Source organism: Staurois parvus, unplaced genomic scaffold (genome assembly GCF_062004578.1).
Source record: "Staurois parvus isolate SC_StPar_1 unplaced genomic scaffold, SC_StPar_1.0 ptg001134l, whole genome shotgun sequence".
NCBI classification, from domain to species: domain Eukaryota; kingdom Metazoa; phylum Chordata; class Amphibia; order Anura; family Ranidae; genus Staurois; species Staurois parvus.
In genome coordinates, this window is record NW_028318930.1 from 2,769,839 (window position 1) to 2,796,675 (window position 26,837).

General features: G+C 38.9%; 1 protein-coding gene across 7 annotated transcripts in view; it reads left to right on the forward strand.

The window, feature by feature from the left end:
- The window catches only part of DCAF6 (DDB1 and CUL4 associated factor 6), a 144,393-nt gene that overhangs the window by 59,151 nt on the left and 58,405 nt on the right, over positions 1 to 26,837 (forward strand). For 5 of the 7 annotated variants that reach the window (XM_089659190.1, XM_089659188.1, XM_089659192.1 and 2 more), the window contains 4 exons: positions 2,355 to 2,448; positions 6,279 to 6,398; positions 9,524 to 9,724; positions 22,500 to 22,556. In XM_089659190.1, coding sequence (XP_089515316.1) covers positions 2,355 to 2,448; positions 6,279 to 6,398; positions 9,524 to 9,724; positions 22,500 to 22,556 — 472 coding nt within the window. The remainder of the gene's footprint in view (positions 1 to 2,354; positions 2,449 to 6,278; positions 6,399 to 9,523; positions 9,725 to 22,499; positions 22,557 to 26,837) is intronic. The other 2 variants (XM_089659193.1, XM_089659194.1) reach the window with 1 other exon arrangement.

Consider the following 26,837-nt stretch of genomic DNA (forward strand, 5'->3'; position numbering starts at 1 on the left):
GCGGAGGGAGCATCATGGTTTGGGGCTGCTTCGCTGCCTCAGGGCCTGGACGGATTGTTGTCATTGATGGGAAAATGAATTCCAGAGTTTATCAAGACATTTTGCAGGAAAACGTACGACCATCTGTCCGCCAACTGAAGCTCCGCAGAGGATGGGTGATGCAACCGGACAATGACCCAAAGCATACAAGTAATTCAACAAAACAATGGCTGCAACAGCACAGAATACGCCTTCTGGAGTGGCCCAGTCAGAGTCCTGACCTCAACCCGATTGAAATGCTTTGGCATGACCTTAAGAGAATGATTCACACCAGACATCCCAAGAATATTGCTACACTGAAACAGTTTTGTGAAGAGGAGTGGTCCAAAATTACTCCAGATCGTTGTGCAGGTCTGATCTGCAACTACAGGAAACGTTTGGTTGAGGTTATTGCTGCCAAAGGAGGGTCAACCAGTTATTAAGTCCAAAGGTTCACATACTTTTTCCTCCCTGCACTGTGAATGTTTACATGTTATGTGCAATTAAACCATGGCAACATCTAATGTTTGTGTAGTATTATGTTCAGCAGACTGTGTTCTTCTATTGTGACTTAGATGACGTTCAGAGCACATTTTATGCCCAATTCATGCAAAACTCCACGTAATCCCAAGGGGTTCACATACTTTTTCTTGCAACTGTATTTATACATTTATATGATTGATTCCAATTATGATTTTTTTGTATAAACTGATTATTGTGGTATTTCTTACTTCAGTATGTGTTCTGATGTGAAGAAGGGCGTTATATTAATAGCTTGAAACTGTTTGCTGAACACTATTGTATATGGTTTTGTCCATTTTTTTCAGAACTCTTTTGTGTGGTGATTTTTCTATATTAAAGTTTTTGTCTGCAGCAATCCACTTCCTCTTTTTTTTCTATATGCACTGTGATTACCGTTGTGCACTTGACCCACATCATTGCTTTTTATTTACATACAATATATATATATACACACACAGCGGTTATAGAAAGTCTACACACCCCTGTTAAAATGTCAGGTTCATGTGATGTAAACAAATGAAACAAAGATGAATCATTTCAGAAGTTTTTTCACCTTTTAATGTGACCTATAAACTGTATAACTCAGTTGAACAGCAAACTGAAATCTTTTAGGTGGAGGGAAGTAAAAATAAAATATTATGGTTGCATAAGTGTGCACACCCTTAAACTAATACTTTGTTGAAGCACCTTTTGATTTTATTATAGCACTCAGTTTTTTTGGGTATGAGTCTATCAGCATGGCACATATTGACATTTGCCCATTCTTCCTGGCAAAAACACTCCAAATCTGTCAGATTGTGAGGGCATCTCCTGTGCACAGCCCTTTTCAGATCACCCTACAGATTTTCCATCTGATTCAGGTCTGGGCTCTGGCTGGGCCATTCTAAAACTATAATCATCTTCTGGTGAAGCCATTTCTTTGTTGATTTGGATGTATGCTTTGGGTCGTTGTCATGCTAAAAGATGAAGTTCCTCTTCATGTTCAGCTTTTTAGAAGAAGCCTGAAGGTTTTGTGCCAATAATGACTGGTATTTGGAACTGTTCATAATTCCCTCTACCTTGACTAAGGCCCCAGTTCCACCTGAAGAAAAACAGCCCCAAAGCATGATACTGCCACCACCATGCTTCACTGTGGGTATGGTGTTCTTTTAGTGATGTGCAGTGTTGTTTTTGTGCTAAACATATCTTTTGAAATTATGGCCAAAAAGTTCAACCTCGGTTTCATCATAACATATTTTGGGAGACTTCAGATGGGTTTTTTCAAAATGTTTCCGGGCTTGGATGTTTTTCTTCGTAAGAAAAGGTTTCTATCTTGCCACTCTACCCCATAGCCCAGACATATGAAGAATACGGGAGATTGTTGTCACATGTACCACACAGCTAGTACTTGCAGATATTCCTGCTGCTCCTTTTAATGTTGCTGTAGGCCTCTTGGCAGCCTCCCAGACCAGTTTTCTTATCTTTTCATCAATTTTGGAGAGACATTCAGTTCTTGGTCACTGTTGCGCCATATTTTCTCCACTCGATGATGACTGTCTTCCCTGTGTTCCATGGTATAGCTAGTGCCCTGGAAATTCTTTTGTACCCACAGAAACCTGACATTTTAACAGGGGTGTGTAGAATTTTTACATCCACTAAAGATATATATATATATATATATATATATATATATATATATATAATCTATCTATCCCCTTCCATTAATTTAAAATAAGCAGCCCATATAACTTTGCAGGCACTAATGTCCCTTTATGCACTATTGCAGCAGTAATGTGAATACAGATGTTGAGTTCACTTTTTCTTTCTATATGAAGGTTCGACAACCACCACTTAAACGCCTTAGGTTACGAGGAGATTGGTCAGATACAGGGCCCAGATCAAGGCCTGAAAGTGAACGAGAAAGAGATGGTATATCATTTTATTATAGAATGCAATTGTATTTTAATGGTTTGTTTTTGTGAAAAACTTTAACTTTAGCGTTTCTGAACTCAAAATAAAAAATGTTGTATTGCAGCTTACAAACCCTTAGATGAGTTGGCTGTATTAATTTTCATGTTTTGAATATTTTTCCCTTATCTTCACCTGTTGATTCTGCTAGTAAGTCTGTTATTTTTTATTATTTGTAAGTCATCTGTTATTCACAGACCAAGCTGTCCAGCAAAAGTGTTAGCTAGAGGGTTGAAACAAACCATTTTAAAACAGGCAGGGGTGCTTACAATGGTCAGCTTTTATTAAAAAAAATAAACTGTTTCTGCAACTGCTTAAAAGTAAGCTGGAGTTTAGTTTTAATTTGTTAGTCGCTTATGTAAAGTTTATTTCATTTTACTAGTAAACCTAACACTACCCTCAATGCTGCAGTCCAAGGGTGGCTACTTTACTTCTCTATAGATATAGTAGAGGACTGAGTGCAACCCCCTTTAACTACGTCCCACCCTGTCTATAGTAAAATGACGGCCGGGTGAACCTCTCGTCCCTCCTGTAGGGCATCATATGATGTCCTTCCCGGATCACGCCTTGCACGTGCCCGCAGGGCCACGCTGTGGCGAGATCTATCACCGACTGTGTACCTCGGACACGGCCGATGACCGATCTGTGTATCGGTCCCATTGCCAGTACCATGTGACCTGCTGTGACCAATCAGAGCAGGGTCACATGACTATTGTATACAATGGATGGCTTCCTTTCATGCCATCCATTGTATACAAGTGTGTCTAGCTGTGAATGGTCACAGTGATCACATGCACAGGCTGGGCCAATCACAGCCCATCTGTCATGTGATTAGCCTTGGCCAATCACAGCTAATCACAACAAAAAAAACCTGAATGAATTGATTTCATTCAGTTAAATGCTTGCTTATAGCAAATAAATTCTTTGCTATAAGCAATCAAACTGTGTAAAAAAACAAACAAAAAATAAACCTACTGATCACTTCCCCAATGTAGTACAATGTTACTATGGTAAGATTATACTACTTTGGTCATAGTGTAATTTAAAAAAATTTTTTTTTTTTTTCATCCTGTCATCAGTCAGTGTCTCTTAACACCGCCACACCAGTTACATGATGACGTTGTACTGCATGCATTGGTGACAGTATGTAAAAAAAAAAGGCAAATTGTGAAAATAATTTTTTTAATTTCATTTTCTAAAAAATATTATGAGAAAAAAATTACAACTTCAAAAAACTCACCATGCCTCTTATGAAATACAAAACAGAGGGCGCACAGGCCTAGTGCATTACCATAAAAAATGTTTAATAAAAAATAAAGTAGGTGTTGTACTCACAAACGACAATATAGTCAAGGCACATCATAAAAGAACAGATGGGTCAACACCGCGCTGAGTAACAGTCCACAATAGGGAGTTTAGACTTAGAGGAAGCTTAGAGGGCTGTGAGGAAGAGGCAAGTCCTCGAAACGCGTCAGCCTTTTGGATGTCTAAACTCCCTATTGTGGACTGTTACTCAGCGCAGTGTTGACCCAGCTGTTCTTTATGATGTGCCTTGACTATATTGTCGTTTGTGAGTACAACACCTACTTTATTTTTTATTAAACATTTTTTATGGTAATGCACTAAGCCTGTGCGCCCTCTGTTTTGTATTTCCTCATTCAGTATATTTGGATTTCCCCGGTCCATTTGAGGGCAGCAAGGTGTGCATGTTCCAGGACATTCTTAATGTGGTTGTAGCCTGCATCGAGTCCATCCCCAAGCGCAGGAGCATTTGTGTTTGCTGGTTCTTTGTTCTCTTATGAAATATGTTGGACTGTCTACTTTGCAAAAAGGGGTCATTTGGGGGATATCTGTACTGTTCTGACATTTTTGGGCCTCAAGAAATTAGATTGGCTGTCAGTACTTCAGGATTGATCAATATTCAGATCTATACCATAGTTTGTGAACTCTAACTTTCCTACAGATAAACACTGATTTGGGTTATTTACACCTAAGAAATGTAGCAGAATACATCTCGGCCTAAGTTTATGAAGAATGATTATTTATTTGCAAACTTTTATAACAGAAATAAAGAAACGTGTTTTTGTTTTCAAAATTTTTGGTCTTTTTTTTGTTTAGCAAAAAATAAAAACCCCAGCGGTGATTTAAATACCACCAAAAGAAAGCTCTAGTTGTGTGAACCAAATAATCAAAGTTTAGTTTGGGTACAGTGTTGCATGACCACGCAATTGTCATTCAAAATGTGAGAGCGCTGAAACATGAAAATTGACCTGGGCAGAAAGGGGGTAAAAGTGTCCGGTATTGAAGTGGTTAAACAGGAAGTGTTACTGACAGAATCAGCAGCTGTTCAAAGGACAAAAGCCTAACAAAATGAAAACCAATAAAGCCAACAGCTCTAAGGATTGGTAAATTGCAATATTTTATATTTTTGCTTTTGGGTTCAGATACACTTTAATGAGTTGTTTGTAGTGTTTAGAGCAGCATGTTTGGTAAGGTGTCTAGCATTGTGTGGCATGGGACTGTTAAATTATTATGAATTATGTCACAAATTTTTTTTCTTAGCTTACTCATGGATCTTAATATATTAACAATAGTAGACCTACAAACACATTTTTATGATTGCAGTTTTATGATCTGATTATCTTAGAAAATGGCAATAGAACATCACCCTTGCACAGCTAAGCAGTGACTACAAGGTATGCATAAGCGGGATGAACAAAACCCAGAGATCCAAATACATTCTACAATCTCAATAGTTAAAAGCTTGTGTACATACAAATGGTAAACCTAGTGCAACTTGGAAACGCATAACAAATGAACAGGCAGTGGTGTTACACTAGTATGAAAAAGTGCCTCAGACATTGCAAGACTATGGGGGTGGACCATCGGGAGGACGGGGGGTAGAGTATGCACACCCCAGAATATCTTAGACTAAACTAATAGCAATAACATAAGCAAAGTAATAGATTGAGTCACAGGTGGTTGTGTGCTCCAGCCACCTGTCTCAGATCTTAATGTACTTGGTGGGACAACTCCTATGAGTATATATATATTTCTCATATAGAAGTGTGGTATTAATCTCCATAGCCCATGACTGGAATGTTGGAGGGAGGGCCTGTATCCACTTTCGGGCTATCATTTTCCTGGTGCTAAAAAGGGCTTCCTTTGAACATGTGGTCAGGTACTTATCAGTGTTTGGATCTGGGAATAAACCAAGAATACAGTGTTTTAGGGTTTAATGTCAGGGGCAAGCCCATCTGGTCATGTGGCAAGTTAATCACTTGGATCCAGTAGCCTTTAATCACTGTGCAAGTCAACCATAAATAAAATAGAAAGTATCAAAGGCTGTTGGACATCTGGAGCTCTGAGAGGGACAATATTTAGAGATATGACTAGGGGTCAGATAGCCCCTATGTAAGATAATGCAGATGCTTGAGCCTGTCTGACAATTTGAAAAAAAAAATAATTTACAGAAATCCAATCTTGGTTTTATAGGTCATCAATTCCCATATTTTCTGGTGGCAGTAAACCATACACTTGTGATCATACATTCCTTGGAAACCTGTTTTTGTTGCGCCACATTTATACAAGTTAAAGTCAGACGGAGCCGTTCCCATCCCCCCCCCCCCTCCTCCTTCTCCTCCCTCTCCTCCCAGAGGCGTTAGGTTCTTAAGGGTACGGCAAGGCAGCTTGTGTTGACCCTTACCCCTAACAAAAGTATTAAGGATAGAAATTCACTAAAATTTAATGACCATTTTATTTTGTGAAAGTAAATGTCACTTATTTTCTAGGTGACAATGCTACGAATGCGTCACTCATGCAAAGAATGTCTGATATGCTTTCAAGATGGTTTGAAGAAGCAAGTGAGGTTGCTCAAAGCAGCAGGAGAAGAGGAAGGACTCCAAACAGAGGTGCATTCTTTTGTATCTCATCTGTATGTCTATTGTGTTCTTCTTCTTTTTTTTTTTTTTCTTTAATTCTTTATTTTCAAAGATTTTGTACAAAGCAAAATATAAGAGACAGAAACAACAGGAAAAATTGGGGTGCATATGTCCTTCTTTTTTTTTTTTTTTTTTTTTTCCTCCATGTATGCAATTTTTGTATTTTAAATATTTGATGCATGGAAACCTCTACAAACAGGCTTTTTTACAATGGAAGATTTGGAGAAACTGAAAATCATAAAGAAAAGCCTAAAGCTGAAAATATTGAAATTCAAAATATATTTACTGGACTTAAAGCAGATATGTTTACATTTTAAAAATAAAAAAGACATCATATGCAAAACAATATAATATGTGGATCTCAAAGCTCTGAATGTCTTCATTCGAATCTAGAAATTCCACATTGAATGCACCTGGTCTGTCATTGCCTCCCTTTACCAGAGAGACTTTCTGGCTTCTGTGGACATCAAGGACCCGTACCTACATGCCACAATTTTTTCAATACCTTCTTCCCTATGTTTTGCTGTGGGGCCCCTACCAGTTTGTGGCCCTGCTCTTTAGTTAGCAAGGATGTTCACCGAGGTTCTGGCCCATTCTGTCATTTGATCTTGTTGTGCTCTCATGGCATCCTCGTTGTGGGATACTTTGACCTCCTTTTCTGGGGACAGTTGACACAGGCTTTGTCATCAAGAGTGGGTAGGGTGGATCCTAAACCTCCAGAAATCATCACTGGAACTACGGTAACTAATTTGGCATATCTAGGCCTTTTCCTGGATGTACATCACTGTTTCTTCACAAGGGAAACTTCAGATTCCTGGACTGGAGAGCTCAAATCTGACTGTTTTTGAATGAGTGTGGGCCTGATGGTAGCCTCCTTGAGGCAGCTCCATTTGCCCATTTCAATTTCAGACCTCTACAACCAACAAAAACAGCAAACTGAAATACTCCTGCGCTTGGGGATGGACTTAGCTAGGGCTGTGGTTACATCTCTGATGTCCTGGAATATGCACTCCTTGCTGCCCTCAATGGACCGGGGTAGTCCAAATGCACTGGATATAAAGAAAACAGAGGGTGCACCAGCCTAGATTATTATTGTAAAAAACATTTATTGGCATAATAAAAAATAGGTATCGTACTCACAACTGACATACATGTCAAAGGCACATCACAAAGAACAGCACTGTCCAATCCACACTACATGTCAATCCGCAATAGGAACCCTGAGGAAGAAGATAGGCCCTCGAAATGTGTTAGTTTGTTGAAAGTCCAGGGTTCCCATTGCAGATTGACATGTAGTGTTGATTAGACAGTGCTGTTCTTTTGACATTTATGTCAATTGTGAGCACGATACCTATTTTTTTATCATTCCAATAAATGTTTTTTACGATAATGCACTAGGTCGGTGCACCCTCTATTTTCTTTATATCCAACATTCTGTCATTGTGGGACAGGTCACAAAAGTCCCTGGCAGGACCGATTTTGTTTGGAGCCATGCACCAGGCTATCCCTGGTTTGGTTACCAATGGAGAAACAGAAAAAGGGCGCACCGACCTAGTGCATTATCGTTTAAAATAATTTATTAAAGAAACAAAAATAGGTATCATACTCACAATGGACATAATAACACAGGCATGTCAAACTGAACAAGGTGTATGATCCAATCAACATCTGAGTCCATACGATGGAACCCTAGATGACCAATTGACTAACGCGTTTCGAGGACAAAACCTCTTCCTCAGAGCCAGCACTACAGGAGCCTGCACTTCTCTTTATATAAGTTACTAAATGGTAACAAAGGGGCTGTATCAGAACCACCTGAAGGTGGAGCCTGACATCACATGACCCGTTAGCATCAAAATAGACAAAAAAAAAAAAAATAGTATATATATAATTAATTAAATGATGGTTAAAAACTGTATTATAGTTAAATGATGAATGAGAGAACTGTATTATAAGAACATAATAAATATGATATGTTTGCATGTAATCTGAGGAAGAGGTTGTGTCTCGAAACGCGTTAGTCAGTTGGTCATCCAGGGTTCCATCGTATGGACTCAGATGTTGTTTGGATCATACACCTTGTTCAGTTTGACATGCCTGTGTTATTTTGTCCATTGTGAGTATGATAGCTATTTTTGTTTCTTTAATAAATTAATTTAAACGGTAATGCACTAGGTCGGTGCGCCCTTTTTCTGTTTCTCCATTTGTATCCAGTGTATTCGCACCACCCCGGTCTGTTGAAGGCAGCAAGCAGTGCATATTCCAGAAAATTCCAGAACATTCTTATTGGGTCTACTGAGTCCTTTCCTAGCGCAGGAGTAAAGTGTTTGTTGTGTTGGATATCCCTGGTTTGGTGGCTCAGAAATCTGACTCTGTTAGGAGGATCCTCCAAAATTGTCAAAGAAGGATCTTCAATTACAGATACTAGCTTATCTGGATGTTAAGGAGTCCTTGACAGGGGGACTGAGGGTCTAGTCACATCGCTGTGACTGAAGAGCGGTATGGTCACTGTACTAGCAGCAATTTACTTCAGTGGCTCTTTGCTTCCACAGTGGTCCTACAGCTATGAAATATGTATACTCACATTGGTCCAATGCAACTATGTAATAATAAACATACCCATAGTTTAGCTTTTAATGGGTTTGCTTCCACCAGGGGTAATCTGCATGAGTGGGTTCCCCCCAAAACACTGTTTTTCTGTTATGGTATAAAAACGAGAGCGAGAGTGACTGTTTTAAGTGATGAAATAATGCAGTATGAAGCCTTTTAAAGAGGATATTGTTCTATTTAGGCAGTGCTGCCACTATTTTCTGCAACACCATCACTGGTATGTAGCTTTTTTTTTTTTTTTTTCTTTCCTCTGTTAGTGCTGCAGTTTATCTATTTTCTATATGCACACCCTCATCCAGTGGTTGAGGAGATTTGTGGTTGTAGGTAATCAAGGGATGCAAGGATCTATTTTTGTGGTATTTGGAGGTGGTGGAAGGGAAGGTGCCACGTATTTGTGTTTTTTATTTGGACAGTTTAAACAGTGCTTAGGCAATTGGAAACATAAGGGATTAAGAGATTAATTTAGATTCCTTTTTATAATAAAGGAGAGTCACAGCCAGAGACAACAGCTTCAGCAAGTACAAATCCGACAGAATCCCAGGCTGCTGAAGCAAGTTCAGAGATGGGCCATGATGAGAATGCACCTCCTAATACAGATGTTGGAGAAAGCCATACGTCACCGTCTGCTGTTGAGGCTGCACATCAACAGAGTAGTTCATCATCAGAAAGCCCTACTTCCCCTTCTGGTAAGAACATTTTATATTTGAATACTACTGTACTCCGTAATTAGACTGCATATTGGCTGATGAATATCCAGATCATTTTAAAGCGTGTTTATCAATCTTGGCATATATCCATGGCATATAATGGATAGCCACATTTCAGATGATTTTTTCCTAAATTTGTATATGTAAAGTATAGATTTATCTTTATATTCACTATCACTAAATCAACCCCCACCCTAAGCTAAAACTGCACTAAACCCCAAACACTCACATTTTCTGCTTACATGGCCTCTCCTTACACACTTGTCAAATTAAGATCAGTGGCTATGTTTATGCAGCTGCTGTATCCCCATAGACTTAAATAGGCTGCCTGCACAAAGTACCAGGTGGCTCCACATAAACAATTAACCAGTTCATCGTATAGGTGTCTCGGCACCCATGTGAATGAGCTCTTAAGTAAGTTTTCAGCTTATAGACACTATAGGGCACAGGCTTTATCCCAACACAACAGTAATGATTAACTGGGAAATTTTAACCCAGCAATTTGACTTTTCCGCCTTGAGACTGGTTGGTCAGGAGTGTCTACTAATGTCATACCCATAGATCAGCTGTTCTCAACCTTTTTTACCACCGAATAACCCTTGAAATATTTTTCAGGTTTCAGGAAACCCTGCTAAGAATAATTATACCTACCGTTTACAATAGTGTGATCACTAAATTGTAGAATGCATTATGAATCAGATTAAATTTGGCATAACTAGCATATTTGACAAGCTGGGCGGATAATTGTTACACTCTCCCACTCAGGACAACTTGGTTTTTACTAATCTTAAAATTAAATTGATAACCAAATATAAACGCAGGCAGTAAGAATTGTTATCCCCTAACATTTACTGATTACTGTAGAAATGCATCTCTGCATTGACAGTTATTTTAGGAAAAATATCAATTCACCATTGCTCACTGCTCAAGGAACCCCTAGTAACCTCCATAAGGAACCCAGGCTGAGAAAGTGTGCTTGTCCATACACTGTCTTAACCACTTCCTGTCCGGACACTTTCACCCCCTTCCTGTCCAGGCCAATTTTCAGCTTTCAGTGCTATCACACTTTGAATGACAATTGCGCGGTCATGCAACACTGTACCCATATGAATTTTTTACCATTTTTTTTTTTAGACAGATAAAGCTTTATTTTGGTGGTATTTATGCACTGCTGGGATTTTTATTTTTTTGCTATGTAAATTAAAGTGTCCAAAAATGTGGAAAAAAAGTGTTTTTCTTATAACATTTTGCAAATAAATAATCTTTTATCATAAATCTTGGCTGAAATGTATTCTATTATCTTTTTAGTAAAAAAAAAAGCCAAATTAGTTTATAGTTTATAACCAAAAATTATAATTTTTAAACTTTTGTTTTTACATTTTAATTTTATTTGTTTTTTTTGTTTACATACTGTCGCCCTAGCAGTACAGTGTCACCATGGTGACACTGTACTACTTGTTGGGGGTGATGAAGATTTTTTTTTTTTTTTTTTTTTTTACAGTGATTGCTTTTACACCCATATAGGATGTAAAAACAATCATTTCTCCTTCTCTCTGTCTGCATTCTTGCAGCCATTGAGAAATACTGAGTGAGTTGTGATTGGTCACAGCTTGTCACATGGTACAAGGCTGTTGTGAATAGCCCTGTACTATGTGACCTCGGTGATCATTCACAGATTTCACATGTAGTAAGCAATGATGTCGCAAGTGACATCTTGCTTACTACTTTGCATGTGATCGCTGATTGGCCAATCAGCGATCACATGATCGGGACCTCGTACAGAGGTCCCGTCCGACGTTCGGTGTTTCACTGTGACCGAAGGACACAGCGGGCACTGGATCGCGGTGCTGCGCACTCCCAGGGAGCACGCACAGCTGGAAATGGCGGGTGCCGTTTATGAACGGCAACCCGCCCCTGGAGTGCCACGGTCCTGCCGTTTATAAACAGCAGGCCGACGGCAAGTAATTAACAGATGACAGTAATTTTATTTACTAAGAACCACTATACAGTTCTCACTTTTAATGCTTACTTTTTTTGTTGTATTAATAGACCGGTTTTACAGTCACACTGATTCTGTAGGAAAAACGTAATCCGGTTGGGGAAAAGGTTGTTTATCGACTTTTTCTAGCACTGTTTCAACACACACCTAAGAACAGCAGCTGCATACAGTTTAAAGTGTTTTGTAAAGGTTTAGATTTTTTTTTAAAATAACAATCATGTCATATTTACCTGCTCTGTGTAATAGTTTTGCACAGAACAGCCCTGATCTTCCTCATCTCGGGTCCCCCGCCAGCGCTCCTGGACCCTTCCCCTACTGAGTACCCTCAGAGCAAGCTGCTTGTTCTGGGAGCACTTATGCGTGCTTGTTCCCCAGCCACCTCTGTGAGTCCACCTTCACATTACAGCCCCCCCCCCCCCCTTTACATGGGTTCCTCTTTACAGTCCAGTTTTCATTATATCACAGTGACCTTCGCTATCAGAGCTCCCCCATTACAGTGCCCCTTGCAGTCATGGCACCCCATTTCCTCTTACATCACTGTCCCCCTTTCAGTCTCCCCTGCACAGTCCTACCTTTGGCAAGGCAGAGTCATTTATCAACCTGTGTGTCCTCTCATTGGTATCCACCTGGCCTTCAATGTCATTCTATCAGCAGGACGGGGTGGGAGGAGCTGCAGATCTGGATGGAGAGCAGGAGCTGCCCAACATATCATATTAACAAGTGGGTGACTACCCGCTTAATAATGTGAAAAGACTCCTCTCTGTCCAGATCTGCAACTCATTCTGCCACCTGCCCTGCTGATAGGATGACATTGGCAGCCAGGCAGGAAACCCAGGAGAGGACACACAGGCTGGTAAGTTGCACAGCTGCAGTCTGGATCTGCATCACGGCTGCTGCTCACCTCCTGCTGTGCAGCCCGGTTACTACTGGGCCAAATACCGTTGCTGGTCTGGGGCCCAGGGGTTGAGTACCTCTGCTCTAGTCTAACAGCAAGGAGACCCAACCATTTTCACTGCTTTGAAATAGATTATCAACAAACTGAAAACAATTCTGTGCAAGAGATGCTCGAACTTGTTTTAGTCATTCAAAAGACATACATATTTTGTAATGTTTATTATGCACACACTTTTGTTACAAGCTATCAATTACAGATGGATTTGGTCTCTGAATAACTAGGTGCACGTTAAGACCGGGTGCACACTGATAAGGTGTGGGGAAACGCTGTGAATCCTGTGCGTTTCCCATACCGCATTGCAATCACATGGTGTTCATGCGATCTGGTGTGGATGTCAGTGTTAAATTAATGACACCCCGAAACAGATTGCAAAATGTAGTGCGATTTCATTTCCAGAAATCACATCACATTGGTGAGAACACCCATGCAATGCAATTCGGGCGTGGGTTCGAAAAGGATTCTGCACCTTTTTGCACAGACATTGCATGTAATTCGCACAGGAGCAGGGTGCAATTCCTGTGCAAATTACACGTGTCCTGCACTGCATTAGTGTGAACCCGGTCTTGGGCTTCTTTATGCTCAAAGTACTTGTAACCCTCTCATTAGAAAAACATGGAGGCAGCAATTGCTGACCTGTCCTGAAATACATATCTAGTTGATTGGCTTTCTTGCTGACCTGAAGCAAACATGCATATAAGTTTACGCTAACTTTCCTGATCATGCGTGTCCCAGGTCAGTGTATGAGAAAGTACTAAAGCCTTAAAGTCTGCTGTGGCCAGTCAGCTAACATGTTTAGAAGGATGTCAGTAATGATAGTCCCCTTTTTTTTCTTATAACAGTAGATCTTTCTGTATTAAGTAGTTCTCTTCAGAATGTTAAAGGAACACACCAATATTGTGGGGGGAATTTACTAAAATTAAGCGAACAGATTCTGGAGCAGTTGCGCATAGTAACCGATCAGCTTCCAATGTCCGCTTATTCAGTTAGGCTTTACAAATGAAAGCTAGAAGCTTATTGGTTGTCATGCACAGCTGCTCCAGATTCTGACCCACTGCGGTCATAATACATTCCTCAAAATGTTTTTTTTTTTTTTTTTTTTAACCAGTTTTTATGCATGTTTGTACTTAAAGGAACCTGTATTGAGAGAAATGTTTAGGCTACACAATTAAGTGCATTAACCAATTTTTTGCATCAGTTGTCATATGTTTAAAAAAAGGACTTGCATCAGTTAACATACTTTACCTAGAAAATGTTCTTACCAAAGGGTGCATGTACATGTTTCCATTTACAATGCAGCTAAAAGCATGAAGCTGTTTAACACGTAAATTGCACATATTTTTTAGGGAAGAGTATAAGTTGTGCTACTCGTATGGATTGTGATTAAAGTATTCTAATCGTAGTCTATGACCTGGACTTTGAGCAAAGTAGTAAACCTTAGCAATGGAATAGGGGTACGTTTTTGAATAGACTATCTGGCCAATAGCCGGGATCTGGTTATCTCAGACAGCTGCATTGCTTTTTTCATATAATTATTTTTGTTATAGCAAACCGGGCAGCTTGATGAACTCACCGTACTATATACAAATGTGGAAATATGCAACGCTAAAATACATATGCATATAAATATGAATATTTGATAAACATGATATTGATAATAAAGCAATGTTCCCAGCTCAGCGTTTAACAACGCCCAAAGGAGAAGAGACCAGTCATTGGAAAAATTCCATAAGGTGCATATAGTGACAAAAGTGATATAGTCAATATGGTATAAATTGCGACTTCCGTGATTGCTGTGGCTGTGAGAATAGGTATATAATGCACTAACCAGATAGCACAAATGATTGTGCTCACACATGTGAAAGAATCAAGAGCAGCAAGGAGTCCCCCTTCTCCTAAGGTGCCTCTTCCAACCTGGTCTATGCTCATATGCATAATCCCCCTGATGGCTGAAACCTGTATTGCTGGAGGCTGGTAACCTGTCCTGATGGCTGAGATCTATATTGCTGGAGACTGGTAACCTGTCCGGGATGGATGACGCCTGGTGGTTAGTTACTGCCTTGACGACTTCATCCGTATGCAGAGTTCCCATTCCCTGAGCACCTAGGAGTAGGTCTTATATACTCCAACGCACAATCATTTGTGCTATCTGGTTAGTGCATTATATACCTATTCTCACAGCCACAGCAATCACGGAAGTCGCAATTTATACCATATTGACTATATCACTTTTGTCACTATATGCACCTTATGGAATTTTTCCAATGACTGGTCTCTTCTCCTTTGGGCGTTGTTAAACGCTGAGTTGGGAACATTGCTTCATTATCAATATCATGCATGTAAATATGAATATTGATAAACATATGTATTTTAGCACTGCATATTTCCACATTTATTCTTTATTGGAGGATTCTGAGGTTCTTCCTCTTTTTATGCTGGCAGCTATCCATCTGTACCACAACCCAGTGCTTATATATTTTGTCTTTTTTCACCGTACTATATGTATATAGAAACCGTGTCGAACATCCTAGAACAGAATTATGGAACACCTCCCCTTCTCTTCATTTCATAGGTGGGAGGTGTTTTGTAGTTCAAAGAAGATAGCTGGCAAGGCTGATAACATTGTTTCAGATTTGAGTACCCAGGAAGGTACAAGAATATTGTGTTTCTGGTGGGGTCAACAGAATTTTTTCTATACTTGGAAAGCAGAAGAAAATGTACTTGGCCTGGGCCTGAAAAGAGAAATCTAATGTGATCACAACAGCTAAGGACTCATGCGCTCCAAGTTATTACATTTTTGGTCTGAATTTTAGAAACTGTCCATTTGGAACTTCTTCTGGTTTATCAAATTATATGGGGGTTCTAGTAGATCACAGGCTCAGCAATAGAATGCAATGCCCAGCTTCAGAAAGCAAACCTAGCAGACTGTTGGCATGCATTAAAAAAGGGTATCTACTCAAGAGCTAAAACTATAATTCTGCCATTTTACAAATTTCTGTTCTGGTCACCAATCCTCAGGAAGGATTAACTGGAGAAAAACTAGAGAAGGGCAACAAAGCTAATAAGGGGGGCTGGAGGACAACAGTTTGGAGGAATGACTACAGATATTAAACTTCTCCCTGAAGAAGAGACACTTAAGAGGAGATATGATCACAATATACAAATATCTCCGTGGTGATTCTAGCCTAAGGAGTGCACAGGTGATGGTGTCAGAGGGAAGTTTATAACATTAAAAAAAAAAAATAAATTAGATGTTCTTAGAAACCACAATATACAGGGATATGGGGAATGGTAGTGACATAAACGCGTGCAAATATCCATATATACACACACCCATGCAGGTTGAACTGAATGGACTGGTGTGCTTATTCAACCTTACCAACTATGTAACTATATATGGTGAGTTGGCATGACAGATCATGTACTTCAATATAGTGTGCGTGGCCATTAAAATAAACAGTTACATCAGTAATCAAGAATGTCTCTCACACGTCATGGGGGAGAGGAGCCTGACACAGACTCAGAGTCGCTGGTTAAAGTGAATATAGAGGTTACAACAATATCGGACCATGCACCTGTCACAATGAAGTTATTATGGGGAAGAGCGAAAATAAGATAAATATGTGGAAACTAAATGAGATGCTCTTTCAGGATTACAAGACGGAACTGAGAATAAATAAAGAAATAGAACAATACTTTAGAACAAATGAGACTGAAGGAGTCTCAATTGCTATGGTGTGGGAAGGACATAAGGCATATATCAGGGGAATTTTGATAGCTATTGGAGTAGAAAAAAAGAAAAATGGCACAAGAAAATTAATAGATTATTAAGGGAACTATATGCATTGGAACAATCTCACATAAAAAGAGAATAGTAAATGATATACAGCAGAAAATAATAATTAAAAAAAAAAAGATTCATTAAGTAACTTAATGGAGGAGAATATTTAACATGATGGCAAGAGAAAGATATCAATGGGGGAATAGACCTGGTAAATATTTAAGAGCACTAAGAAATTGAGGAACTATATGGAGAAAATTAAAGATAATGGTAAAATGGTATACTCAACTACTGATATTGCTAATGTATTTAAAAAATGCTAAGAGGGGGAAGAAGAAATAACTAGGAAAACAGACATTTCTAAGAGGTGGGATTAGCATTTTTAGAAAGAAACACACACACACACACACACACAACAATCATACAGAGGGGAAAGATAGGACCCACTGTGCTTGCTACAAGCCTATATCACTGTTAAATATTGATATGAAGCTATATGCGAAAGTTGTGGCAACTAGGTTGAAAGACGTAATGCTGGAATGGATTAATTTAGATCAAGTGGGATTTGTCCCTGGGAGGGAGGGAAGAGATAATGGGCTAAGATCATTATTCATCATATAAAAAGAGAAAAAAAAAACCCTTTTTGATTTTATTAATAGACGATGAGAAAGGCCTTCGATAAACTAGATTGGGGCTTTACGATGGATACATTGGATGCCTAGGGAATTGTCCCCAAAATGACAGAGTGAGTAGGAAAGCTTTATAGTCAACCTTCATCGGCTGTAAGGGTTAATGGCTCGTTATCAGAGTTTTTTAAAATGTATAATGGGACAAGACAGGGTTGTCCGCTTTTGCCCCTGTTGTCTTATCTTTAAAGCCTCTCTTGGCAACAGTACCAAACTGTCTGGATGTAAAAAGGATACAGATAGGAGAGAGAACATAACGTTGCAGCATATGCCGATATGATTTTTTATGTGGTAAATCCTAGGCTGACACTACCCAATCTAATGAGAAAAAATGAACCATTATGGAGATTTATCAAATTTAAAAATCAACTCGTCAAAATCGGAGATCTTAAATGTTATTTTCTGATAATAGGAAAAAAGGTTTTGCAGAGAGAATACCCCTTTGCACGGAGGGAAAAATAACTAAAATACCTGGGAATAAAATTAACCTTGTCCTCTAAGAACTTGTATAAAAAAAACTACATTCCATTAATAAATGAGATAAAGGATGAATTGAGGAGAAACTCAGTAGGACCATTCTCAAGGACAGGACGGATGAATCTGGCAAAAATGATAATTGTCCCAAAAATTCTAAATTATATAAATTTCATATGCGTCTCATACATCCTCCGGGATCCTATTGTAAAATAATTTAAAAAAATTATATTGAGGTATATTTGGGGAAATAAAAAAACGAGAATAAGTTGCGAAGTGCTGGGGGTTTAGGTGTACCGGATTTTAAGAGATAATATTATTATTATTATTATTATTCTGTATTAATGTCACATATTTTTGATTGGATATACAATGCACCAGGGAAAAGTTGGGTTAATATAGAAAACACATTAAGTGGGACTGTTTGGTTCCCACATCAGTATCGTAAGTTGGCTGAAAACACAAGCACTTATACACAAAATGTAATTAGGATTTGGGAGGTAATTCACAAACAAATGGGATGGAAGTTTAATTCAATGTTAATACCGCTGGTGGGAACAGATTTCTTCCCGCCAGGGAAAGAGAACATTTCTGGTAAATGGATTAGAAAAGGGAATACACAGTTAAATGATATAATGAAAAGAAGAGAAATATGCTCCTTTTCAGGAGTTAAAAAATAAAGAGAGGTGTTTTTAATGTTAGATGAGTGGTGATATTTTTAATAGACATTTTGTTGCAATGCTACCAAAGCCGCTAAGGACAATGTAGGATTTGAATCCATCGAACAACTGTTTAGTGCAAGTAAGACACGGAAACATGGTACTTCCCGTATCTATTAAATCTGCAATCGCAGGATCTACTTCCCCACCATATATGGAGAAGTGGGAAAGGGAACTTTTATATAATTATAATTTAATGAGCAACAAAAAAAGAAAATATTTAGATTAAAGCACAGGGCTATAGACATGAAGGAGGTGGAAATGAACTATAAATGTTTAACTAGGTGGTATATTACACCAAGTGTGGCACATATGCATCACATGTGTTGGAGGGGTTGTTGGATTAAGGGTACAATGGCACATATATGGTGGGAATGCCCTAAAATACAGGAGTATTGGGAAGAAATAATTCACCAAATACAAGAGATTCTGGGGATTAATATCTCGAAAGATCCAGGCATATGCTTATTCCATAAAACTGAGTTTACAGTAGAAAAATATAAGAATTTGATATTTCATTTAGTAAATGCAGCAAAGGGATTAATAAAATTTTGTCAGGCACAGAAGGCACCAAAAATAAAGGATTGGATAAATAAGATAGACTACATTTATAGGATGGAGGAACTTTACCACATGGAAGAAGATAAAATGCAGAGATTTAAAAAAAAATAGGGTGAGTTTAAAAGATCAAATAAATATGTTGAATTCGTAGGAATAGAGAATGATGAGAAGAGGGAATATGACTAAAAAAAGCTGGGAAATGAGAGACAGGAGGAAAGGAAGGAAGAGAAGGAAGTCCTGAGAGTAATAAGGGTAGAGGAGGAACTGGGAAATGAGGGGAAAAGAAATGTGAGTTGATAGAAGCAGCGGTGGACAGGGGGGAGGGTAGTGGGGGGGAAATGTGAAAAGGAAAATGGTTTTTCTTTTTGTAGTGATGAGAAATGTAATAATATATCTTTGTAATTTTAGAATGTTGAAATCAATAAAATATTTAAAAAAAAAAAGTCTCTCAAATCTGGTACTGTATACTACTCCATTCAGACTGCAAAGTGTCCTTCAGGTATTCGTCATTGTACTACATTTTTCTGCTTATAAATTTCACTATGGGTCTTCCAATACATGACCATGCAAAAGAACATAATGATACAGTGTAATTACCGTAATAAACATCTAAAGTTTTTTCTGCTGTGTCCCTACTGGGAAAATGCCCTTCACTTGCTGCTCTAATGACACCTTGTATGTTAGAATATGTCAGACTCTGTATAATTACCATAAAGCAAATCTCCCCAGTAAGACAGAAGTATTAACAACCGGACTGAGATCTTACTTCCAGTAACTAACTCCAAAACTAGAATAATTTTAACTATAGTAAAAGGACACTGCTTAATTTGACTGTTTGGGCTATATAAGAATAATTAGTACTGACATTTGGTTGTATGTGAATAGTTTTGGTGTAAAGTTAATTTTTCTTTTGATAAATTTCCACATTGTGTGTGTATCTCCTTGATGTAGTGCTACAGTTGTTGCTCTTCCACCCCTGACTGCACAGAGAAGTAATTTTTTGTAGAATCTTGTAGCAAGGCAGTTTCATTGTGTTTGATGTATGCCAGTCCCTTTTCAGTTATTTGGCGGAGAGGGAAAGGGGTGAGGTACCAATCCATACACTTCAGTGGAGTTGGGGTGTGCTGCATAACCGTGTGTCAGCGTTGAAGTGAGGCTGCAGGAAACTGCAGAGGGTACGGAGTCCTGTAGAAAATGCTGCAGAAGGAAGAGATCTACTTATCTGAACATGGCTTCAACAGAAATCCCGTGTCTAGGTTTTGGTTATGAAAGCCACAAACTATGTTCTCTCCAGGAGGGGTATTTTGGACCCTCTATTACTTTTAATTTGACCTTACCAGCAGGACATTTTTATTTTCCCTTTATGCTCAAGGGAATATATAGTCATTTTAAATACAGTGGGTGGATTTTCTAAATGGGTAAATAGGCTGTGGAGTTTGCAAGTGCCAAGAATACCCAGTCACATGCAAGAACAAAAAAAAAAAATGCATTTATGCTTGCACATGATTGGATGATGGAAGTCAGCATAGCGTTATCTCATTTACCAAGCTGTGGAGCAACTGCACTTGTGGAGTGTGCAGTCTATTTGCCTTTAGTAAATATACCCCAGTATGTTTCAAAGATCAGCGTGATGTAAACAATGTTATCAAGTTAAAAGTGGTGTTAAAGTGGAACTACACTGCCTCTAAGCACCATAAACCAAAAACACTATTTATTATCATTCAAAACAAACTCGCCCATCCATCTATGCCTATATTCTTTACTTTGCTGAACAAGTGAGTACAAAAAAAAGTATCACGGACAGTACTCAATTATTTTGCTGAGAAATCACTTTGAAATGCACCCTCCTAGCATTTCTGGCAGTGGCCATTTTGATTAAGGGCAGATGATTCATGTAGCATTTACTTCCTGGAATCCAACTGCTCTTAGCTCATGCATGCAGACAGGAGGGTGTGATTAGCTGAGAAAACCCTTCCTGAAGACTCCTGGGATGTATGACATTTGCCTAGGCATGGAAACCAGGAAGCAACTGAAGAATTGTAAAAAAAAAATCAGTTTAAAGCAAGTAAATATATACTTTACTATCTGTTAATGCTAGCGGCATGAGGATTAAAAATGTCAGTTGAGAGACTGAAGTTCCACTTTAAGGGTTTTAAAAAAACATATCGGTTTATACTTTTGTAAATATGTATGTTCATGGAGGCAGCCTTATCTGCTCATTGCAAACTCGCAAAAGTGGTAGACAGTGGTTATGTTTTACTGCTCCTTCTCACAGTATAAGTCTTTGGTTGACCTGCGTTTTGAAAACGGTGCACTTTGTTGGGCTGATACCTTAACAATAGTTAAACAGGAATGAATTCGGCAAATGCATAGCTCCCGCTTGTGGTCAATTGATAAACCTTCATGTAATAACAAAAATATGGAGGAAGTTCTGAAGCCGCTCCAGTCCGAGGCTGAGCTGTCAGCAACAGCTTCTGTGTGGAGCAAAGGCAGCTGACAGCGGATGCCCTATAGTAAGTCTATGGGTTATGTCCTCTCCTATTCATTTCCCAGCCATTGACTGCTTTCTCTCTCAGAAGCCGATGCTGTAGACTGGACCGGAGAGGCTTCAGCATAGGCAAGTATAGGATTTTTTTTTTTCTTTACAGGGTTAGATAGATTAGGTTTAGAATGGGGCTGGGAGTAGGTTTAGCGATATATTCGGTTTTGGCTAAACGTCCACTTTAGGTTAAATGAACACTACAAATACACTGTTCAGAATAGGTCAATTTTAATCCTTTCCAGAGGTCATTGAAACCTAGATGCCCAGACCACATTTAGCGATGTCTGTATGCTTCAGTTAACGTAACTCTTGCACCTTTTCAGCTGTCATTGTGCCTCTCTGTTCAAGGCACAATGGCAGCTGAGCAGACAGGTTTGTCTTGTAATCATAATGGGATGTTTACATGATCGGGAACAAATCATTGGGTTTTGGAAAGTGTTAAATCAGTGATGATATGGTCTCAGAACTGGCAGTCCACATTGTTTCAAGCTATAATAATAATAAATACAGTTTGTGGGCAGTTTGGATTAAGCCCTTAAGGGAATGGCCTTCGACGTTGATGCTGTGACTGAATATAGGGTTCAGTTAATCTATTGTCAGACCATTTTTTATAGGCATAAAGATATGCTTCAATAATTTTGATTACAGTACAAACAACTTTACACAAACTCTGTATTTTTTATCTTTTGTTGTGTCTATATTCACTTTAGCTATTGAAATGAAATCCTGAGATGCGTCAGAGAATAATTTAGCTATCAATACCTGACATCTTGCTTTTACCTAGGACAAAGTTTAGCCTCCAGATCTTTTCCTGTAAGCCGCTGGTTTGCCTTCAAGGACCACTGTTACACCTGAATTCCAGCTGTTCAGCAAAGATCTGACACTTCATTATTTTAGCAGTTTCTGATACCCCCTGCTTCTGCTTCACATGCTGTTATTGAGCATTTTTTAAACAGGTGTCAAGAAAAGTGGATTGTCATTTAAAAGTGCCCCAATTTCAAATTCTTTTCAAGCTAGCTGAAATATCACTCTTGTTTCAGATTCTACTTCTGTGATTAGCAAACAGCTTGGATCCATGTCAATTGATGAAGGACTTGGTGCGTGGTATACAAAAGTAGCAGTATAGTATATGTGTGGTTTTTGATATATATATTTGAGTGTTGCTTTAGTTTGTAGATTGCAGCTTTACAGTGTTTTAAAGTATGGTTTTACTACTTCATATAACCAACTAGAACTATGCATTTTTGTTGCTTTCATGGCTGCAGTCATTGTTTGGGACATTAAAAAAAAAAAAATTTAATTTTGTAATAACATTGTCAACAAAGAATTACTAATGCCTATTTTACCAACATTATTGTTCTTAAATGTTTGACAGATTGCTATAAAGTCTGTAGATGTCTACTTGCATTACTGAAAAACATTAATAGAATATTTTTTGGTAAACATTCTAAATTGTTTTTTCAAACATAAACTGCTGCTTATTGTCAAATTTTATTAGGTTGCCAAATGTATGCTTGTAGTCAATGACTGCATATTGTTTATGAATAACATTGAATCACTAATGCACCAGAGCTGAGCATGCCTTGTCAAAGTATACTTCAGGAGCTATGTGTGTTTGTACTTGGCATCAGATGTAATGTCTCGTGTAAGTTTTCTGTATGTACCTAAAAAAATAAATAAATATATATAGCAAGAAAAAGACAAGTCCCTTATCTGGAACGGGTGACTTACTAGAGGTGAAAAATGATCCTAAATGGGAATGAATTATGCAGTTTTAACAATGTACAGCCCTGGCCAAAAGTTTTGAGAATGACACAAATATTAATTTACTTGCAAGGAAACCCGTGCAGTCATCATTGCGAATATTGCCGCTACTAAGTTTATACCTAAATCAACCATTTTATCTGATCATCAAGAACTTCAAGGAGAAAGGTTCGGTTGTTGTGAAGAAGGCTTCAGGGCACCCAAGAAAGTCAAGCAATTGCCAGGACAGTCTCCTAAAGTTGATTCAGCTGCGGGATTGGTGCAGCACCAATGCAGAGCTTGCTCAGGAATGGTGGCAGGCATGAGTGCATCTGCACACACAGTGAGGTGAAGACTTTTGGACGACGGCCTGGTGTCAAGGGCAGCAAAGAAGCCACTTCTCTCCAGGGAAAACATTAGTGACAGATTGCTATTCTGCATAAGGTACAGGGATTGGACTGCTGAGGACTGGTGTAAAGTCATTTTCTCTCATGAATCCCCTTTCCAATTGTTTGGGATATCAGGAAAAAACCTTGTCTGGAGAAGAAAGGGTGAGCGCCGCCATCAGTCCTGTGTCATGCCAACAGTAAAGCATCCTGAGACCATTCATGTGTGTGGTTGCTTCTCAGCCAAGAAGGTGGGCTCACTCACACAGCCATGATTAAGAATAGTACAAAAACATCTTCCAAGAGCAACTTATCCCAACCATCCAAGAACAGTTTGGTGACGAACAATGCCTTTTCCAGCATAATGGCGCACCTTACCATAAGGCAAAAATAACTAAGTGGCTTGGGGAACAAAACACCAAAATGTTGGATCCATGGCCAGAAAACTCTCCGGACCTTAATCCCATTGAGAACTTATAATCATCCTTAAGAGGCGGGTAAACAAACACCCCCCCCCCCCCCCAAAGTCCGACAAACTCCAAGCATTGATTATAAAAGAATTGGCTGCCATCAGTCAGTATGTGGCTCAAAAGTTGATTGACAGCATGCCAGGGCGAATTGCAAAGGTCTTGAAAAAGGGTCAACACTGCAAATATTGACTCTTTGCATAAACGTAATGTACTTGTCAGTAAACAGCCTTTGACACTTATGACTTGTAATTATACTTAAGTATACCATAGTAACATCTGACAAAAAGATCTAAAAACACTGAAGCAGCAGACTTTGTGAAAATTAATATTTATGTAATTCTCAACACTTTTGGCTTTACATCTTTAATGGGTGACTCCTTTTGATTCTTGTAGTATTTTTTTTTTTTATGACCTAAAAAAAAATGAATTTAGATTATATTTATACCAAACTCTACCAATATTGACCCCCAAGTTATTTATTTCTCTGTCAGGTATGTAGGGAATTTGGTCAGTTCCTATGGGCGGGTCAGCCATACAGGATTCAATACTCATTGTTGATGCTCCCAAAAAATTGTGGAGGTATACGCCTTCTGAATGTGTCTAAATATCACAAACCATTTAAATTGTATTCTGGAATGGTGTACGGCCGGGTCAGCTAAGCGGTGGGTGCAGTTGGAACAGGCTTTTATGGAGGTTCCTTTGCAGGGTTTGTCATGGTTTTTCCAGGACACTCCTAAGGTGTTGCTTGGGCACCCAGTGATCAAAGCCACCCTTAAAATTTTTCAGAAAGAAAGGCATCCAGTGCTGTGCGGCTCCATGTTTTCTGCTATGACCCCCGTAATAGGTCACTCCTGATTCTTACCAGGCTTACAGGAAGGGTCCACCTGGACTCACTTTACTTAGCGAACCTTTGGCTTCCATCAGTTTGGGATCCGTACCCATGCCCCGTCACTTGCAGAATTGCAAAACCAATTTAACCCACTTCTGCCATTTTGGCAAGCCCTGCAGTTACACTATTTCCTAACCTCCTATGCGCAGTAAATATTACCCACCTCCTTCGCTAACTGCATTTGTGCACCTATGCTTGGAGACTGGACCTTTACAACATGGTCGCTCCCGCTCGAATTTCCTTACCAAATAGAAAAATGACCTTAATGTCATGTTTACGGACAAACAGACAGAATTCTCCAGATGACACATAGGGTCTCCATATGGAGCTCCATCCAGGAAACTGCATACAAAATTTTCTACCGATGGCATACGGTTCCTGTGACTTTGCATAAGCTGTTTCTGCAATGTCCTCACATGTGCTGGCAGAATGATCCTGCGGCTTTTTTGCTGCACTTGGCTCCAATGTCCTTTTAAGAAATATAAACGCTCACTACTTATCCATTTACTCATCGCAGCTAAAGCATTCCTTTGTGCTGGAAGCAAACCTTGCTTTCAACGTTGGGTTTATGCTATGATTAATGAAATCCAGCTGATGGAGGAGCTGCTTCCTTCTGCGAGCAATAAAGAGGAACAATTCTGAAACTGCTGGTTCTGTTGGACCGACTTTACCTTCTCCGATTACCAGGCTACACTAGCCTCCAAGAGTTGAGATGCAGACCACTCTAAGTACCCCTCTCAACACCTGCAAATAATTGTGAGTTGTGCACAGCCCCACCACTATCCCCCCCCCCCCCCATTTTTTTTTTATCCCAGAAATATCTCACATGTCTAGCACAGTTGTTTACACATGTTTGCCCCCGATTTTGCATTCGCATGTATGTGCACGGAGATGTGGAGGGTTAATTAATTTGACTTTATAACAATAAATGTATATTTTTTTTATCTGCATAGACATATGACAGGGTCCCCTACATGGAGACTGCAGCTAATCAATGACAGCTTTGAACCAAAAGTTATATAATACACATCTCTTCCAGGTTCATTTAATGCAGAGAAGACTATGGTACGGATGTATGGCGTATATTAATATATTTCCATGAGTGGGAAGTTCTGAGACAAATTGCCACAGTAATCTGTGACAATAATGCTTATTTTGATTTGTTAGGTGTTATGTATAATGTACTTGGCAGAGGCTGGTATGATGGTATGAGCACAAAACTGTTGTCTAGCACAGTTTGTATGAACATACCATGCAAGGGAGTACATGGCTAGTATATGTATATAATGCACTTGCATTTTTGGTTGCTATTAGGCTGTGGAATGTCCTGTGACAATTATTGATCCAGTTGCCTTGGCCTGAATATGTATAAAGCCCATGTTTTGCTTTTGTATCTTTTTTGTCTGCGTTTTTTCTTCTAATCTGTTCAATTGCGTCAAATCAATATTCTTTAATGATCATTAAAGTTAGGCATGTTATACTCAAAAAGCACACATTAGATCCTTAAACACAAAAAAATGCTTGATGAATAACTAAGAAGCTTCCCGACATGACAGTTTTGTCTGTCTTCAGAGTCCAATCACTTAGTCTTTTTCCTTTTCATTTAAATGTAGTCTGGTAATTGTATTATGCCATCAGTTATCTTATAAAATTCTGTAAGAGTTTGATAAAGATGCTTCTAATTAAGGAAGTCTTTCAAGTCTACTATGGTAGCTGGGCCTATTCTGACAAGTAGCACATCTGTGCAGTATATGAGGAAAATGTTTGTGACCATATGTTTCAATAAGCTTTTGAAGCCTTGCAGTTTTCAGTACTTCACTGATGATACACCACATTTTATTTTGCAGATGTAGAAAAGGCATACATCTTTCAAAATGATGGGTGTAATGG